The sequence below is a fragment of the Physeter macrocephalus genome, unplaced genomic scaffold (assembly GCF_002837175.3).
Source record: "Physeter macrocephalus isolate SW-GA unplaced genomic scaffold, ASM283717v5 random_74, whole genome shotgun sequence".
NCBI lineage: Eukaryota > Metazoa > Chordata > Mammalia > Artiodactyla > Physeteridae > Physeter > Physeter macrocephalus.
Genome location: NW_021145360.1, coordinates 59,422 through 78,391, shown reverse-complemented (window position 1 = coordinate 78,391; position 18,970 = coordinate 59,422). Strand labels below are relative to the sequence as shown.

The window sequence follows — 18,970 nt, the reverse complement described above, 5'->3', positions numbered from 1 at the left end:
AGGTAGGGCGGCAGGCAGGAGGTGGGCCAGCGGGCGGGGGCTGGGGTCCCGGGGGGCAGGTGAGCCCCGGCTCTGGCTCCAGCTCTGGCTCCAGCTCCGGGCCGGCCTCCGGCTGAGCAAGTCCTAGTTTGGGGAGTGAGCTGCTGTGGCTGCTCCTCTGCCCCCTCCCCCTCGCCACCCTCCTCCCCCACGCCTGAGACAGCCGTTATGAAAATAACCCGATCGGTAAGCGACTGCACTTCCTCTCTCAGCAGGGCAAGCAGGCGGCAGTGGGCGGGCACACACACATGCACGCACGAGCCTCGCCTCCTGGCTTCTCTTCCCAAAGTCCCCAGAGGCCGGCTGAGCAACAGCTCAGTAGCCTCCCCTCCACGCGGCCCCCAGTACAGCTCAGCCCCTGCCTCAGCTCCTGGAGGGCTGTGGGGAGAAGAGGCGGGTCACCCTACACCCTCTCGCACCCACTGGACAGGTTTTCCGGGGTCTGGGGAAAGCATCTGAGACAGCTAAGCACCGGCTTCAGACAAAATAACCACAAAAATAAGTATCTATGGAGTGTTTCACAACTTACTAAGCACTTTTTCACAAGCATTGCCAGACAGGAGGCTTGTAATTCCCCTGTGCAAGTGGCATTTTGCTCCCAGCTGAACCCCCAGGGCACCTGAGGCTCATGGAGGTCCGTGACTGCCCACAGCTCAGAAGTGGCTGAGCGGAGCCTCCTGATCCTGGGTTTCCCAGCCCTGCCAAGGGGGCCTGTCAGATCCAGAAGAAAGCCAGCCCATGTCACCCCCATCCTGCCTAGAACGCCACCCCTCTGTTAACACTCCTAGCCCCTAGGATCTAGAGTGGCAGCTCTCAAACATCCTGGTCCCAGGACCCCTTTACACTCTTAAAAATTACTGAAGCTCCCCAAACGGTTTTGTTTATGGGAGTTATAGCTATTAACATTGACCATATTAGAAACTAAAACAGAAATATTTAAAATACTATTTATTCATTTGTTGAAAAACAACAGTAACTGTTAATATAAATAACATACTTTTATGAAAAATAAACTGTATCTTCTAAAACAAAAAAGTAGTGAGAAGGGTGGCATGTTTTAATTTTTGCAAATTTCTCATGTCTCGCTTAATAGAAGGCAGCTAGATTCTAATATCTGCCTTTGCAGTCAATCTGTTGTGATATGTTGTTTCGGTTGAAGTACATGAAAAAAATTCTGCCTCACGCTGACAATTAGTTAGAGAAGGAAGGAGTATTTTAATAGCCTTTTCACGCAATTATGGATATTCTTCTCTGCTACTACACCAAAATATGACAAGTGGTAGTTTCTTAAAGCTTAGTGGCTACGTGGAATCTGAACTTTTCACTGGTCTGTCTTGCATTCTGAATTTTGAAACATCAAGCATAGGTCATTGGAAAATATTGGTTTACTGAGTTAGGCAGATCTCCACACACTGGAACAAAGTTTCCAAAATTTTAATTTTCACTCAAATTTTATCAATAGCAACAAATTTTATCAATAGCAACAAATACTGATACTGTTTTTGAAGTGACAAGCTCACTTCATTCATTTTTGAGAAAACGTCTGCTAAATATCCAAATCTGAAGAGTTCTGTCTGTCGTCAGGTGTTCTTTCAAGTTTAAATGGTGTTCCTTAAAAAAAAAAAAAAAAAAAGTGACGAGTAGGGCTCGCAACTCAGTCACAAAAGTGCTTTTTCAAGACAGCCATCATAGCTCGGTTTGCAGCAAAAGTGCAGTATGTATATTTCACATTTCTTCACACAAAACTTTTAAAAAAGTGTACTCAAGGATCTAGGCTTTCGAAGATTAACATATTTACTGCATTTTTGTTGTTGTCAGTGTGAAGAATACAATGGCTACAAGTTTATGTTGGGGCCACTGCCTTTGTCTGTGCCGAGGCTCCCACCGTTGCTTTTATACAATGAGTACAAATATCAACACAGTGAGAAGGACACAAACGAGGGCAGCTCTGAAAGTATTATTACGAAAACAGTTTTGACCTCAACCATCCCCTGAAAGGGTCAAGGGCAACCCCAGGACCGTACTTTGGGAACCACTGATTCAGAATGAATTCTAAATCCTCTAGCCTAGCAAACGTGGCTTCTGCAATGTGGCACTAACTCAGCTTCCTATGCCTTGATACAACCCTTGGTGCTAACCAAGGCAACTTATTCTCTGCCCCCTAATCTGGCTGAGCCCAAGCTCACTGCTGTGTCCTTGCACATGGCATACCTTCTGCCTGGAATACCGGCCTCCTTCCTCACCTCGTATCAAAATCCCACCTGCTCACAGCTGCCGCAGCCAAGAGTACCTCACTCTCACTGATGACTCCACACCACCCATCTGGCTCCTCTGCCATGGGACCCCTGGAAGTCCTGATTCTCTCAAATCCATGTGCCTCATTCCTCCCACCCACCAGACAAGCTCCTGGGGGGCCAGGGGCCAGATCTAGTGCCTCTGGGCAGCCCAGCACGGTGTCTGGCAGTGAGTCCAGTGTTTACTGCTGATCGGCTGAGGAGGAAGGAACAGGGAATTCCATCGGGGAGGGACCAGAGCCGTAAGGGGAAGAGAAGGGCTTCCTCCACCTCGGGTACCGCACCCGAGGGCTGACCACAAGGCCCAGGCTACTTCTCTTTGCTGGGCACAGGGGGATGGCAGCAGCCTTTGTTTTAGCAGTTGCCTTCCTCTCCTCTCCGGAGGACCCAGAGAGTGATAGCTGAGGCTTCTTTCCGGGCTGGGTACCACTGCCCACTCCATGTTCTCCAAGGCTTTCCTTATGAAACCTGGCAACAGGGTTTGGTGACATGAAGTCACAGATGAAGATGTGGGCAAGGAGGGGAGAGAAGCGGCTGCCTCAGATGCCGGAGGGGGGCCAGGCCAGGACCCCAGCTCTGAGCTCCGTGCTGAAACATACCCAGTCTCTCTCTCCTTCTATCCTGAGTCCCTGTCTCAGGGTCTGGCTCCTGGTAGGCCCTGGAGAAATGCTTGTGGAATTAATGACTGACTCATGCCTTTAGAGACTCCCCTCCAAACCATCCTCCCACTGCCACCAGAATTCATCCTGAAGTGTCCACGTATCCTTCAATGGCTCTCTACTGTCAGGGAACAGAATGCAAAGACCTGGGTCTGGCAGTCAACAGGCTTCTCGGCCTCCTCTCCCATCTCGCTTTCATATTTTTTGCATTTTACTTGACAAATACATAACTCACTCTGTGCCAGACACCGTCCTAAGTGTTTTACAAATACTAACTCATTTCATTTCATAAAAAGTAATAGTAGTATTATCCCCATTTTACACATCAGAAAACCGAGGCACAAAGAGATTAAACAACTGGGCTGTGATCACGCAGCTAGTAAGTGGCAGGGCTGGGATCCCAACCTAGGAGTCTGCTCCGGGTCTGTGCTCTCAACCCCTCACTCTACCTCTAGATGCTTCTGTCAAGCAACGCACAGGGGTCTCTTCCTGCCTGTTTGCGTGGCACCTGACAGTCTCTCTGCCTGGAACACCATTCTCTTCTTCTGCTCAGTGAACTCTCCTTCATCTTTTTCCTCTCATCTTTTCAGAGCTGGCTCAGATATCGGCTCTGCCGGAAAGTTCTCCCCAGCCTCCTCTCCCGGGCGCTAGCTGCTCCCACGCTCAGGCCCTCTCTTGGTTGTTCTGGGCCATCAGCGCTGGTCTGCAGCTTGGTATCCCCCATCAGACCGTGCGCCCCTGGGACCATGTGTTACTCGTAATTGCATCCCCAGGGTCTAGAAGTGCTGGATGTGGTTTGAAGAGTGAATGGAGGGAAAAGTGAACGGTCCAGGCTCAGCCTCAAGGATCACGCTGAGAGCAAAGGGTTTTGGGCCAGTGCTGTGACCCAGTGGCTGGCCAGTTCTGGAGGCCTTCCTGCCAGCCTTGGGTGGACAAGTAGCTGGTGTGGGCTGAGCTCCTGTGTCTCAGAGGCACATAGTGAAATCGATCCCAGATGGGAATGCCGATATGTCTCCCTCTGAGTCTCCCAACACCTTGTTGGGAGCGTTACGAAGGCCCTGCTGGCCCTCACGTCCCTCTTCTCTTATGACTGGTCCCTCCTGTTGCCTTCTCCTGTGTCTGCAGCAGGCTCCCATTCCCCGTCTGCCAGGAGCAGCATTCCCCCGTATCCCTCATTCAAAATTTAACTCCCCCTCTGACTCTTCTCACCAAGTTGCTCCCTCCTCCATCTACTAGAAGATCTTCTTAGAATCAGCTGTCAGCCCCCAGGGCCCCACTCGGCCTCCCAGGCTTCATGCACTCCACAAAGGGTTTTGTTTTTTGTTTTTTTCCTGCCTCGAAGACAGAAAATGTGCCTCCAATCTCCCTGAGAGGTCACAGGGGTCAAAGGTGCTTTCCAAGGACTTGGACTCAAAGGTCCAGAGGTGTCCTGCCTCTGACCGGCTATGCAACCTCAAGCTGAGTCTCTTACCCTGGCTGGGCCTCAATTTCCTCATCAGATTAATGGGGATAATACCACCTTGTCTTCCTCATGGGATATTGCAGGCTTGAAAGAGAAAGTGTTCATGGTAACCCATTCCTCAGTTTACCAAAACTTTAAAGACAGAAAACTAACTCCAGAGGCCTAAAAATTAGGACAACCACTTTAGTGCACAATTTGGCTACAACTATCTAAGCTGAAGACACACTGCTCTGTAACCAAGCACTGGTGGACAGAATACACGAGGAGCCGTGTCCCAGCACAGTCTCTGAAGGATTACTTGCAATGGCAAAAAAACTACCAACAACCTAAATGTCCATCAACAATTACAAAAAGGAATGGTATATGTCAGTTAAATCTCTAAAACAACGTGGAGGGAAAAACCTAAATTCAGAACACGTACAATATACCATTTAACTCAAGGGCAAAGCCATACAAAACAGTACTATGTGTTACTATGGATGCATACATACATACATAGGAAAAAAAAATCTTAAAACAGGCATGAGAATATAAACACCCAAATAAGGATTGTCGTTTCTTCTGGGGAGGGAGACAAGGAGGCCTCCATCTCTAAGGCAAATATGGCATAATGGTAAGATCTGACCAAGCTAAGGGGTAGGTGTTAACGTTATTCTGTATACTTTCCTCATGGCAAATACTTAATGCTTTTCAAAAGATTTTTAAGTATTAAAAAAAAAAAAAGGCCCCCAGAGGGAGAACAGCTTCCGGGGGTTGCCCTGGGTCTTCCATGGGTGGATTTCAGCAGTGGCATGGAGCCCCAAGTATTCCTTACACTGTCTCCTGGTAGGAACCCCATATCTGTGGAGCCGGAAGGAGGGTCTCACCCGAAAGGATGCCTTTCAGAGGAGGGTGAGTGGCTGACAGGTTGCGTCAGTGGGGTGTCTGCGTGGGCTAGGGCCCCCTTTCACAACCACCTCCGCCCCAGTAAAATGTCAGCAAGCTGGGGAAGGGGGGCGGAGAGACAGGCAAGCTGTTAACCCGCGAGATGCTGCGGCGTGGGCAGTGCAGGCCCAGGCTCCTAGACAGCTATTTTGGTTCAGCCCTGGCAGGGGAGAGGCCTCTATGTGGGAGCTCTGAACTGGCGCTAGGCCAGGTGCAAGCAGTGGGGAGGTCTCTACAGTGGAGGGAGAGAGCTCGGGGGGCCCTCCCTCTCTCTTCAGACCTCTCACCGTGAGGCCCGGTGTGCTGTGCTCTCCTCAACACCTCTCCCCAGGCCACAGGCCACCCACTGACTCCAGGGTGATATCTGGAGCTCCTATGAACACGTCCCTTGAGTCGTCTGCTCCCTGCACTTTGAAAGCAAGATGAAAGGTCCCAGACTTGCTCCTCCACTCCAGATCCAGCCAGGGAGCCACATGACATCCTCCTTACAACCCGAGTCTCCCTACCCAAGGGTCTCCACTGGACCGCCGCCCCCCCGCCACCGCTCAGCCTTGCTCCCCCTGAGGCTAGGATCCTGGTGGCAGTTCTCCCTTGGGGTTGGGGCACAGATCATTTCAAGGGCCTCACTTTACTCCCACACAAGACAAAGATCTCTCAATTTCAAGGGGTTCAAGCACTTAAACCCCTTCTTAGGCTCTACCAGTTTGGTGATGGGAAAATAAAAGAATAGAAGAAAGGAGTGCTAGTAAGTAGGGCAGCCTGGCGTTATGAAAAGATACTTGGGTTTGGGCTCCAGCGTAAGCTGCATGATCCTGGGCCAGGCCCCTGACCTCGCTGAGCCTTGGTGTCTCATCTGTAAAATGGGAATAAAATCAACTACAAGGTTGTTCAGAGGATTACATGAAATTGATGGATTTACAAGCTTCTGGCAACCGTTAATGGCCAGAGAAAGATGAGCTGGCATGGCACATCCCCTGCATCCAGATGAGTGTAAGAGGGGTGGCAGGTGGCAGTGCTCATCTCCTCGGCCTCTCCCTCCTCTACCCTCTACCTGGGCCACAGGGCCCTCGGTCTCATCAAACCTGCTCTGCACCACCTAACCATGCCTCTGGTGTCTCAGCTGAGGAAGGGGGCATATGAGGAAAGACGGCAGAATGATAGCGCCTCAAGGGCATCTGGTCACTGCTCTGGCCTGCCCTCTTCCACCTGAAACTGCCTTCCAAGACTCCCACCTGTGACTGGAGTGCCAGGCAGGCCCGGTGCTGAGAACCGTGGGGTGGGAAGCCACACGGCAGCCCTATGTGAGGATGATATCCTAAGGGTATCAGGGGCTCCCACACATGAAGCACAGAGGAAGCAGTTCAGGGGGGCAAGAAATGAATGCCTGGCATCACCCAGAGGTGCACTCTGCTAGTCTCGCCCAGGAGTGAGGGGAGACCGTGAGCCTGGATGCAGGTGCAGGGCTTGCCCCCTCCTGCCCACGCTGCCCCGCCCCCCATGCCGACCTAGAGAATTACTCAGGTGGTGGCGGGGGGAGGGGAGGCGGAGGGCAGGTTGGAATGTGCCGGATGAGGATTTCTCAGAAAGCAGGGAAGCCTTTGCGGTCCTGTGATGTGGTACAAACGGACCCGCTCCTGGAGTTAGGGGATTGGCACTGAAGTCCCAGATAAGCCCTAGTTAGCTGTGAGACCTCAGCCCAGTCAAAGTCAATGCACTGGACCTCAATCTTCAGAGAGGGGGAGGGGTCGGGCCAGGTGACGTGGAAGCTCACGCCCAGCCTGCCTTCTGCCGCAGCCAGAGCGTCAGGTAGCTCAGCAGCGGGGGTCTGTGCGGGTCCACCCACAGCAGGCCTGTGGTACAAGTGGACGGACGGCAGCAAAGGGACTCTCCCCTCTCACGGCCCCACCGTGGCAGCTGTCGCCCCCTTGTGTCGCTCTAGCGACACCACAGGGCAAGTTTCCAGTCAGCTCCTGGACCTGGAAACTCTCTCGCCTTTGTCGGGGGACAGGGACCCAACCTCTGTTTCTCCTAGGGACCAGCACAGGCCAAGCCTCGGGGCCAGCGTGCCCACTCGGCTCCCCCTCTGCTCGGGGGGCGACTGGTGAATTCTGGAGAGGGCTCTAGGAAGCGGCAGAGGCAGGCCTGTTTCCTCCTCTCCCAGGGTCACTCAGTCCTTCCTCGGTCCTTGCCTGGGAGGACACCCACTCTCGTGCTCTCTTTTGCCAACTGAGAGTCCCGGGCGGCTCCGCATCCTGAGACTTGACCTTTTTGGAGGACGGCACAGAGAACAAATGACGAGCTGCCCGCCCCCTCCCCTGGCCTGTAAGCCAGAGCTGCGGGCGGGTGTGTGGCAGCAGAGGGGAGAGCACGGGCTCTCACCCCAGGTCCCGGCCTGGCTGGCTCCACACTGGCACACGATGTTGCGTGGGGAACAGGCAGAGCGAGGTGAGCCGATGCACGGCTTAGTCACCGAGGCCCTTTTTTCTTCCCAAACCTGTGGGAACCCAGGGACTCTGGCTTACACCTGCCTCCCTTGGCCACCTGGGCAGCTCCCAGAATTAGCCTGAGCAAGACAAACCACTCAAAGAGGCACCTTTTGCTCCCAGACATCCCAGCACCACAGCCCAGATTCTTGCCTCCGAACGTGAGGCATCCCTCAACACGCCCCTTCCTGGTCATTGCAAACTCAACCCAGACCGGCGCCGCCTCTGCTCAGGCTGCCCGGCGGGCACGCTCTGCCATCCTGGACTTCAGGATCACGCTCACCTGGCCCCACGTGGCATCACCTCTAAGTGGGACCTATTGTCTAAAACTTGTCCCACAGGTGCGTTTTCTGCCCTCTAGGAATGAATGACTTTAAGCACTAACGAAGGGCAGGGGTGGCAAAGCCAACGCTCAGGCTCCCAGGAGCTCTGCAGGCTGAGGAGCCTTCCGTCTAGATGTGTGAAGTGCCAGGTAATTTCTGATGCCCCTCGGGTGCAAAACCAGTTAATCCACAAGCTGCGTGACCTGCCCGGGTCGGGCTGCTCGGACAGGGCCAGAGGATGAGGGGGTCCTCTCCGGGTGGGCCCTGGAAGAGGAGGAGGAGGCAGAGTCAACTTCCCTCCCACTTCTGACTGACCACCCCTCAAGGCCAATAGAATCTGGACAGTAAGGACAGAGGAAACCCAGATGCCCTGGGGAGGGCAGAACCTATACCTCCTCATGTGGGCGTGGCTGATGCTTCCCAGCAAGGACGGGCAAGGTGGAATGCAGCTGGGGAGGAGCATGGCTCAGCCGTGTGCCCTACTGGGCTAAATAAAAAAGGGGAGACTGCAAACTGCTCCCCAGAGTCCAGAGGGCGAACCAGACGTGGGAGGCTGCAGTGGGCTCTAAGAAAAAGCCTCTTTAAGGAAGATGCCAAAGAGGCTGCCATTCACAGACCATTCTACCAGACCAGACCAGGGATGGCAAACATGTGGCCCATGTACCATCACTACACCTCCCAAGCGCACAGCAGAGAGGGCTAGTCGATTCTAGAACTCTACCATTGAGCCAAGATCCGAATGCAGAAGTCTCAATACAGCTTCCGCAGCCACCACCAATCTATTTGTTATCCTCCCTTCCAGCCACTGTCTGTTTGCCTCGCAGGTTCCTCAGCCCCAAGGCCTGAAGTGTGTATGGCTGGTGGTGGGGGAGGGAAGGGGAGGGGAGCAGGAAGGGGGAAATTCAGAGGGTGGATGCCCAATGAGCAGCAAGAGCCGGACTGAGAATGAGCTTGGAGCCTGGGGAAAGACGGAGGGCTAGGTTCAGCTGAGGCACTGGGGAGTTTTGAGACTGGCAACTCGCAAAGGTGGCAGGACCAAGTAAACAGCGTTAAAGGGACGGAGCCAAGGCGGTGCACTATTCCAAATATCTGTCCCCCCAGCCTCCAGTCAAAGCAACGGGAAGCAGGTCAGCCCCGTGAACATCTGATTCTCCAAACGCCCAGGCTTGTCAGGCAGAAGTCTACCCCACTGCCCTCTCCCTGACTCTACTGGGTTTTCCAAATGCATTCATTTCTGTGTGCCCCAATGCCCCGGCACAATGCAACTATGCAGGGGAGACTCCTTACACACTTCCGGAGGTGCTGTTTGATTTTCTTCTCATTAAGACATCCTGTCAGATCACTTACCATCCCCAGAGTGAATGTAATACTGTGGTTCTCAAACTTGGTAGCACCTTAGAAACACTTGGGAAGCTTTATAAAATGCCCAGCCCCGGGACTTCCCTGGTGGCACAGTGGTTAAGAATCTGCCTGCCAGTGCAGGGGACATGGGTTCGAGCCCTGGTCCGGGAAGATCCCACATGCTGCGGAGCAACAAAGCCTGTGCACCACAAGTACTGAGCCTGTGCTCTACAGCCCAAGAGCCACAACTACTGAGCCTGAGAGCCAAAGCTACTGAGGCCTGCGCGCCTAGAGCCCGTGATCCGCCACAAGAAAAGCTACCGCAATGAGAAGCCTGCGCACCGCAACGAAGAGTAGCCCCTGCTCGGCGTTAACTAGAGAAAGCGCATGCGCAGCAACGAAGACCCAACGCAGCCAAAAATAAAATAAACAAATAAAATATTTTTTTTTTTTTTAAAGAGGGGTTTTCCCTGGTGGCGCAGCGTTAAGAATCTGCCTGCCAATGCAGGGGACATGGGTTCGAGCCCTGGTCAGGGAAGATCCCACATGCTGCGGAGCAACAAAGCACTACTGAAGCCCGCGGGCCTAAAGCCTGTGCTCCGCAACAAGAGAAGCCACCGCAATGAGAAGCCCGCGCACCGCAAAGAAGAGTAGCTCCAGCTCACCGCAACTAGAGAAAGCCTGCGTGCAGCAACAAAGACCCAACGCAGCCAAAAAAAAAAAAAAAAAAAAAAAAAATTCCCAGCCCCATCTCCAGACCTGATGAGTCAGACATGCCAAGGGTAAGATCTAGGAATCTGTAGTTCCTAAAACACCCGAGGTCACTGTGATGTTCTGTTTGGGAACCTGGTACAGAGAAAAGGATGTGGGTTTTGGAATCAGACTAGAGTTCAAACTCTATCTCTGCCTCTTACTTGCTATGTGACTCTGGGCAAACTACTCATCTCTTTGAGCCTGTGTTCTTCTCGTCTATAAAAATGGAGAAATAACATCTGTCCTGATTATTTTAGAGAATTATGTAAAGGTACTTGCTGTTTTCTTACTTCTTATCCTTCCTCCTGAATGTGTCTGAGATTCACTGCTACATGCACAAACCTGTGCCCTTCACAAGGGGCAACAACCAGAGGTCAGAAGAGCCCAACACTTGGTACCCTGTGGGCAGGGACAGGAAGCCTCTGGCGGAGCCCCTCCCTCCCCCTCACAAGCCTGTGAACACTGGAGGCTACATCCTGCAGAGCTGGGTGTAAACTGCTCCGGCATGCAGGGCTGTGGGTGACAAAACAGAGGTACGAGAAGCTTTGTTCCCTGCCCCGTTTTATGTGGCATTGAAGCCTGCCTGGTTTCACAAGGGCTTACAGAGCTCCATCTGCCAGTGTGAGGATCCAGTCTTTGTGCATGGCAACACAGTGCAGGCACAAAGAGCAGGGCCCTGCTTAGGGTAGGGCAGGCAGAGGGCACAGGTCAGCATTACAGGGATGCCAACTTGTACAGAAAAACACTACCCATGTTATTGGTTGGTGAGGTCAACCCAGGGAAGGGACAGGACAAAGCTCGGGGGGTCAATTGCCATGAAGCCTGGACAACTGAAGAAAAGTGAGAGGGAGGCCCTGGGTAGACTCCAGGAGGTCAGAGTCCAGTCTGAGTTGGCTCTGGGGTCCTGAGCTGATTGGCTGCAAGCTCCGTGGCCACTGTAGAAGGACAGGGTAAGTCAGGGAGAAGCCCAGGGAGCCAGGTGGAGTCCTCATGGGGCTCCATCTCCCCTCACCTTCTACCAGAGCTGCACTGGCAGGAAGCGGCTCCCAGCCAACACCAGCACACATGCCACGGGTTGCCTGCACTCAATCTTTCCACACCCTCCCCACAGTTCCTCACCAGAGTCCTGGTCAAAGCCCTGTCACAGGCACAAGATGGTGACATTTGGCGTGCTGGGGGAGAGGCCAAGATAGAGCTTGAAGAGTCAGCACCCCATCCCTTTCCCAGCAGGGCTAGACGGGGGTAGGGGGAGATATGCCTACTGCCTAGCAGAGCAGAGATTGAGGTCTCCCTGCTAATTAAGAGCAGTGTAAAACAGGTGGCCAGAACCCCCAACCCCAAGGAGAAGCTGAAAATGCTGAGCGATTAAGTCTGTGACCAGTGCTCCGGGACAGGCATGGGTCGTAACAGTAGTATCAACGAGGCCATGTTCTGCGGATGTCACGCAGTGGTGGTAGGCAACCCGGCCACACCGAGGACCAGAGTGGCGACGTGACCGCCCACCTCCCTGGGGCCAGGAGGCTCAAAGGGGGCCCTGTTCCATCAGTGCCAAGAAGGGGATCGTGACCAGTCATGGGGGCCCTACCTGCTGGTGCCAGGGGGTTAGGTGATTCTGTCTCCCTGCTGGAGAGTTGGAAGCCGCCCCTGCCTCGGTACCACAGAGGAGGCGCGCTAAGCTGCCGGTGCCAGGGAATGACCCCCACTCGGTGCCAGTGCCCGGATGCTGGGGGATGACCCCCCACGCAGAGCCAACGCCAAGACAACCCGGATCGCCGGTGCCACCCCACTCAGTGTCAGTACCAGGTGGCCGAGGGATGCCTCCCGCCGCCGCCGCCGCGCTCACCTGTGCCCGAAGAGACGCAGCCCTGGGAAACGCCGCTTGCTGAGACGCCGGGGCGCCTTGTCCGGCTCGGGACCGGCGTCGTGCTCGCAGCCGCTGGACGAGGCGGAGGCCGACTCGGAGTCGCTGCTCCGGGCCTCGGGGCTGCCGTCCCGCGGCTCCATCCGGCCCTAGCCCCGGCCGGCGGCGGGCCCGCGGAAGACGCCCATGCCGGGCCGGCGGCCGGGGCTTAGCACGCCGGCTTCTCGCCGCCCGCCGCGGCCATGGCGCGCGCTCGCTCCGCCCGCCCCGCGCCGCGCGCCCCCGCGCTCCACGCCCAGGTGCTGGGGAAGCAGCCGCCGTCGCCGCTCCAGGAAGTGCCGCCAGCTGCGGCCGCAGGACCCCGCATAGCTGGCCGGGCCGCTGCCTGCCCGCCGCCGAGCACGCCCCCTCGGCTACGCCGTGGCACCGGCCCGCCGCGCCCTCTGCCGGCCGCCGGCCGAGCCGCAACCCGCCTGGGCCGCCAGAGGGGGCGGGGTCGAGAGGGGGCGGGGCAACGGAGCCCCGCCCATAGCCCCAGCTGGTCCGCCTCCCGGATCAGAATAGAATCTCCAGTCCGACACAGCCGCCCTGAGCGCACCCAGGCACACGCAACTTTTTTTTCTTCCTCTTAGCCCCGTCTCCCCGCACCAAACAACCTACATACTCACAAGTGAACACTCGCGAGGGTGGCTATCACCACCTCCCCTCCCACATCTACAAGGAATAGACACCTCTCTCGCACACCCCGTGCCCGTCACAGCCACTCATACAATCTCCACTTCTACCCGCTTCGCTCTCCCAAATCACGTCCTCGGGAACAAAAGTCACACAGTGCTCCCCATACGCACAGAACAGACACGCCTCTCACACAATTATGCTCACTCATTACACAAACTAACACTTCCCACACCAGCCTCTCACACTCAGAAATGTATACCAGGACCAAAGTCACTTAGTGACCCTCACACACACCAACAACACGTTTCTCATTCAAATTCATCTTTCTAAATCCAAAGCTGTTTGTAATCCTTTCACACTCCTAACACATAGCACTTTCCCAACACAATATCCAACGGAACCTGTAAATCTCTTACACTGCAGGAATCACCTGCACACCTCTTACATACTCATAAATACATACACAAAAGCAAGGACCACACTCTCATTCCCCAACATCCATGCCCTCAGTGAACATATACGTCTTTCTCCTATACCCAAATATAACCCAGGACAACGGTTACATGTTGCCACATCCCTCTTACATATACCTCACCCACCCCGAAATATACCTCGCAGCCACACACAAACACACCCCCATGGGCAGCAAAGGTTGTCCCCCTCAAGAGATGAGGACAGCAAGTGGAACCAGAGCAGTCGCCTGTGGTGGCACAGCCAGTACACATGCTTGGGAATCAGCAGCTTGGGGGCAGCCTCTGATAGCCCCTGCAGGGCTGACAAAAGGAGGCCAGGAAGCTGGAGAGTATGGTCTTCTCCCTCCAAACCCTGCCACCCTGATGCCCATATCAGCTGCCTGCTGTTTCTGTTAGCGCTCCTGCCACATCCTGTGTCACTTCACTTTCACCCTCTCTGGGATTCTGGCAGTCCCTTTTCCAGCCTCAGCCTGCCACACATAGCCAGTGCTGGGAGCTGTGACATGTGAGCAAGCCTGCCGTTTTAAAAAATAGCCAGCATCCAGAAGCTCAGAACCTTCTCCCAGCTTCCTTCAAGTTTCCTCTAGGCCTGGAGACCAGGGGAATGGGGCAGCAGCCCTCCCACCAGCTGCAGGTGCCAGGGTGGTAGTGAAATCTGCAAGTGGGCCGGACACGGTCCTCCTGGGGTGCGTGGGTCCCTTTGGGAAAGTTTCGCAATGCTTCTGACACCAAGCTCTGAGGGAGGAGACCAGAGGCTACTGAAGACCCCACTGAGTCTGCACAAGGCACCCAATGCCACAGTCCTGTGGGGACTTCTCTCTCCAGACCCCCCCGTGGTTAGCTCCCTCGACTCTTGGCCTTCTGCAAGCTCAGGCCCCACCACACTGCCCCAGCAATTCAAACATCAGAGCCCCTCTCACCCTGCCAAGAGCCCCTTTGCCCTTTTCTGCACCTCTGCAGAGCCACTGGACACAGGGAGGGGCCTAACCCCACTTCTGTCACTCCCCCAACCCCAGATAAAAGACTCATGGAGGGATTGAGGGCCAGAGGCCCCTGTGCCCATTTTGCAGCCACCCGAGTACCTACTGTGACTGGGGGGCCTCAGCTGGGATCTGTGGCACGTCCCAGGAGCGGTAGCGCCACATCTGCCTCAGTGCCCCGGGCCGCTCTCCTTTTTCTGTCTCCAGAACCTCCGCGGGCCCAGAGCTGCAGCCTCATCGCAGCCTCCCCCGGTACTGTGGCCGGCCCCCAGTGTGCTCATCCTGCCCAGCGACTCTCTTCCTCTTTCGGCACTTCCTGACCAGGGGGCCCTGCGAGAGGCCGGCCGGCTGCCCCGTCGAGGACCATAGGCCTCGTAGGCGCCTTCCGCTGGCCAGGGCAGGAGGCTGGCTGGGAAGAGGAGCTGCCCCGGAGGGCAAGAGGCAGGTGAGGACAAGCCCAGCCCAGCAGCCAGGAGACAGCACCAAGTCAGAGGCTGCCAGGCAGCCAGCAGGCCTGCCCGGCAGCCAGCAGGCCTGCCCAGGCTGGAATCTGAACCTGGGCCCCAGTCTGGCCTTCCTCTCCACCTAACTGCTCCGATCTTCACCTCTTGGTCCTGCTGAGGTCTCCCGCTTCCTCACAAGCTCTGGGTGCACTGGGACCGTGCCCAGCCCCCCACAGCTCTCTCTCCTGTCAGCTCTGTGAGCACCACACCGTCTAACACACGGACAGTGGCAGAGTGGAGAGAGTAACCAGAATGGAGCTAGAAGATGTGGGTGCACGTCCTGCTTCTGCCACTTACCAGCTGTGCACCCTGGATCAGGTCAGAGAGGTTTACCTCTCCAGGTCCCCTGAAATCCTTTTTGGAATAAGGTAGGCTATAAACAGATAAACTGGTGAATATGTGTGTCAGGGAGCCTTTCTGAGCCTCGGTTTTCTCATCTGTAACATGGAAGGGGGCAATAGTAATAACTGAGCTTGTGGAGTTCTAGGAGGATTCAATGAGAGGTGAAAGGGTTTACAAATGAATTCATTCAATAAATATTTATTGAGTGCCTTCTATCTGTGCATCGGGCACTGTATCAGACTAGATAGCAGTGTGCAAGGAACCAGCGCTCTAACATTATGTTGCTTAGATTCTATTCTAAACAAATAATATATGAAATAATGTCCGGTAATGAGATGAGATGAGCTATAGAGAAAAATAAAGCCAAGGCGAAGGGGCAAGAGGATGATGACAGCGATGTTACTTAGGTTAGGGGGACTGGGGAAGGCCTCCTGAGGTGATATGTGAGAACACACCTGAATGAATTGAGAGAGCAAATTATGTGACAATCTGGGAGAACAGCAGTCCAGGTGGAAGGAACAGTAAGAGCAAAGGCCCTTTGAGTAGGAATGTACTTGATGTGTCTAAAGAATAGCCAAAAGGCCACACTGGGTGGACTTTGAGGCCATCGTGAGGATTTGGTAAATAAATAGTAAGGCATACACTCGCTCTTTATTATTAGGGTTGGTTCTGGGATGGAAATCATACCCTCCTTAAGCACTCTTTAATCATGCTGCTCTATAATTAGTTCTTTAGCTCTGTATGTGTTTGTTACCCCAGAAAGATTGTAAATTTCTCGAGGACAGAAAGGGTGTTAATTCAGTTCAGTTCAATAAACGTTTATGCTATAGAACCTGCAGACACAGGAATGTACACGATGCCATCCCAGCCCTTAGAAACCTCCATCTGGTGCTGTAATCACCTTTGTGTCCCTCATGACTGGAACATAATATTTCTCAATAACTATTTGCTTAATAAATCAAGCTATGTCATGACTAATTAATACTTGGTAATAATAAAAAATAGCTAATATTTCTTGGATATTTCTGTGCCAGAAAACTTTGAATTCCTGTGACAATCCTATGACATAGATCTTGTTATTTTCCTCCTTTTACAGATGGAGAAACTAAGGCACAGAGCGGCTAAGCTCATTTGTCCAAGGTTACCCAGCCTGTAAGTGGTAGAAATAAGAATTTCACCCCAGAGTCTGTGCCTGTAAATAAGACATCCTATTGCCCCTCTAGGATTGGGGACATAGCCAGGTGATGCCGCTGAAGCTTGGCAGCCCCTTTCCCAGTGGTTCTCCCTCCAGCCCATCACCCTGCCTCAAGGCAGGTCCTGTGTGCTGTGGCCCAGCAGAGACTCTGCCAGGCAGGCCAAGATCTATTCTAGAAGGAGGCTGTTGCAGGGCCCTGTCCTCCTCTCCCAGGGATTCTGCAAGTAGCTTGAACAGTTAAACAGAGGAAATGGGGCTGGGCTTGTTTTCAGTCTGAGGCTTCTGGCAGCCCTGGAGTAGCAGAGAGCAGGAAATGTGACGCCTGGAGGGGAAGCTGGGCAGGCTGGAGGCTCTGAGAGGCAGAGCAGTCCTAGCTGTGGGACCACGGTCCCCTTGGGCTTGTACTCACTGAAGCTGTCAATACTTTGCAGGTGGGGTGGGGAGGACAAGGCTGGAAGGGACAGGTGCACAGGGCTGGGGAAGAGGCCCTCATCAGTTCCTAGGACAATGTGTGCCAGCACTGGGGAGCTGGGGACCCCTCAGAATCCACCCAGATACACACAGGAAGAGGAATCTGGGTAAGAAAATTATTCTGGGCTTTTTTGAGGTCCCAGAGGGTGAGGTGTTCTACTTTCTGTGGCCTGGATGAGCAAGTGGGAGCTGGGGAAAAGAAATGTACCAGGGCACCAAACACTTAACCCACGATCTGGACAGCCACTGCTCTCACAACCAGCCAAGCCAACCTCCTTGGCCTGACCTTCAAGACTCCTTGTGTTCTGGTTCCTTTCTTTTTTGCCTCTTCGTCCAAGCTTTCCCTGCAGAGATTTTCTCTCAGCTCACACCATGCTGGTGCCTGCCTCACAGTAAGTACTCAATAAACGTTTCTTCCCTCTTTCTTCACACTTCTTTTAACATGCTGCCCTCACCCCTGCCATTTCATTCTGTTTATGCTGCTCTCCTTGCCCTGTCTGCGCATAAAGCTTGGCCCATCAAAATCTCCATCTTTCAAAACCCCAGCCCAAAGAGCAAAAGTGGGAAGGTGGAAAGAGTTGGTTCAAACCCCAGCCCTTGCTGTGTGATGCTGGGCAAATCACTTAATATCTCTGGGTTGGATCAGATGATTTCTAAGATCTTGTCTAGCTCTGACAGTTTCATTTGAATCTCCTTCCCTGATCTCCAGGTTTTCACTCACTCATTCATTCCTATGACAAATATTTTATAAATATCAATACCTACTAAGTGTCGAATGCTGCTCCAGAGCTAGCACTCCCATCCCACTGATGTGTCTCTGACACTCACCTTTGTTCCCCCCAAATATTCCTCTATTATGTGACCTTTTATGCATATTAGTCTTGTCTCCTTGCAAGATTCTTGAACCCAGTGTAGCTCCTAGCTCTGTGCTGGGTGCACAGTATGTGCTTAGTAACTTCGTATGGAAGTCGAAATGAGCTGAATATAGCTGTCCAACAAGCAGAGCAGAGGGAGGGGGGCTGGCTTCCCGTTTGCATGAGTGGCTGTGGTGAGACATGAGGGAGTTTTGGAGCCCATGTCCCTTCCCAGCAGCTAAGCCTGTGATCCAGGTACCTGCGGGGAGCCCTTGGGAGCAACCTAGAGCCTAAAAGCACCTGCTGATCTTGGCCCCTGCCCAGGTTCTGGGCCTCTACCCCCACAGAGGAGACAGATGTACCTGAGCTGGGTTGCAGGTGCTGCTAGCTAGTGACAGATGGAAATTTGATTAGGCTCCTTCTGGGTAGCCTCATTAAAGTCACGTGTGGGAGGAAATCTGGAGGAGGGCTGGGGACCCTTTCCCACTGGGGCAAGAGAGCTGTGGGTAGAGCACAGGCAGCTCCGCAGTCAAGTGTGGTCCCTCAAACCATGATCGCTCTTGGAAACTGCCTTTGGCACCTTCCAGGTCCCCAGGCTGGAGGGGAGAGGAGCTTGGGTGTCTGTCCCCTTGCTCGGGGTCAGCTAGAGCTGCCCTGAGGAGCTTCCTGCTGCTTCCGGCCTGGACTGCAGCACCAAGCTCCCAGGGCAAGATCAGCAGGTCTCCTGCCCTTCAAGCCTCCCATCCCCATCTGTTGGATCACAAGCCCTGATTGCAGAACCACCTTCCAGCCCTCACACCCTTTTGCTATTACCCCTCCCACGGATATGTGCACTTAGTACAGAGCCAAAAGAAGAGAGCCTTAAGGATGAACGTCCAGGACCTTGAAAGCCTGACAGCGGGTTTGGAGTGAAGCTGATCTGAGTCTGGATCCTGGCTCTACCAGTTACTGACTGTGGGATCTTAGCAAATTGCTTAACTTCTCTGAGGCTCAGTTTCTCATCTGTAAGATGCTGCCCAGCGATCCTCAAATCCCCCCCTACTCTATGAGTCCAGATGAGTCTTCCTTCCCCAAACACCTGTAGGCCAAGAACACTGGTTAAGCACAGTGGGGCCCAGCAGAAACCAGATCTGTTGCCGGTTCCTTCCCTACCCACTTTGTGCATCCTTAAAGACAGGTCTTCCTTAGCCTGTGCTAACCCTTGTCCTTGGGACCTGGATCCCTGGGGGCTTCTCTGTATGCCCTGCTCTGAAATGGCACCCACTGAAGCAAAAATGAGACTCCAACCCAGGCTTCCTGATGTCTTTTTAGCAGCACAGCAGAGAAGAACCTGTT

General features: G+C 53.9%; 1 protein-coding gene across 4 annotated transcripts in view; it reads right to left on the bottom strand.

Annotated features, from left to right (window-relative positions):
• The window catches only part of DGKZ (diacylglycerol kinase zeta), a 30,247-nt gene extending 17,848 nt beyond the window's left edge, over positions 1 to 12,399 (bottom strand). For 2 of the 4 annotated variants that reach the window (XM_024133308.3, XM_028483813.2), the window contains exon 1: positions 12,122 to 12,323. In XM_024133308.3, coding sequence (XP_023989076.1) covers positions 12,122 to 12,282 — 161 coding nt within the window. In that variant the 5' untranslated portion in view covers positions 12,283 to 12,323. Of the gene's footprint in view, positions 1 to 12,121 lie in introns of all 4 variants that reach the window. The other 2 variants (XM_024133309.3, XM_055082315.1) reach the window with 2 other exon arrangements.
• Between the last annotated feature and the right edge of the window lie 6,571 nt (positions 12,400 to 18,970).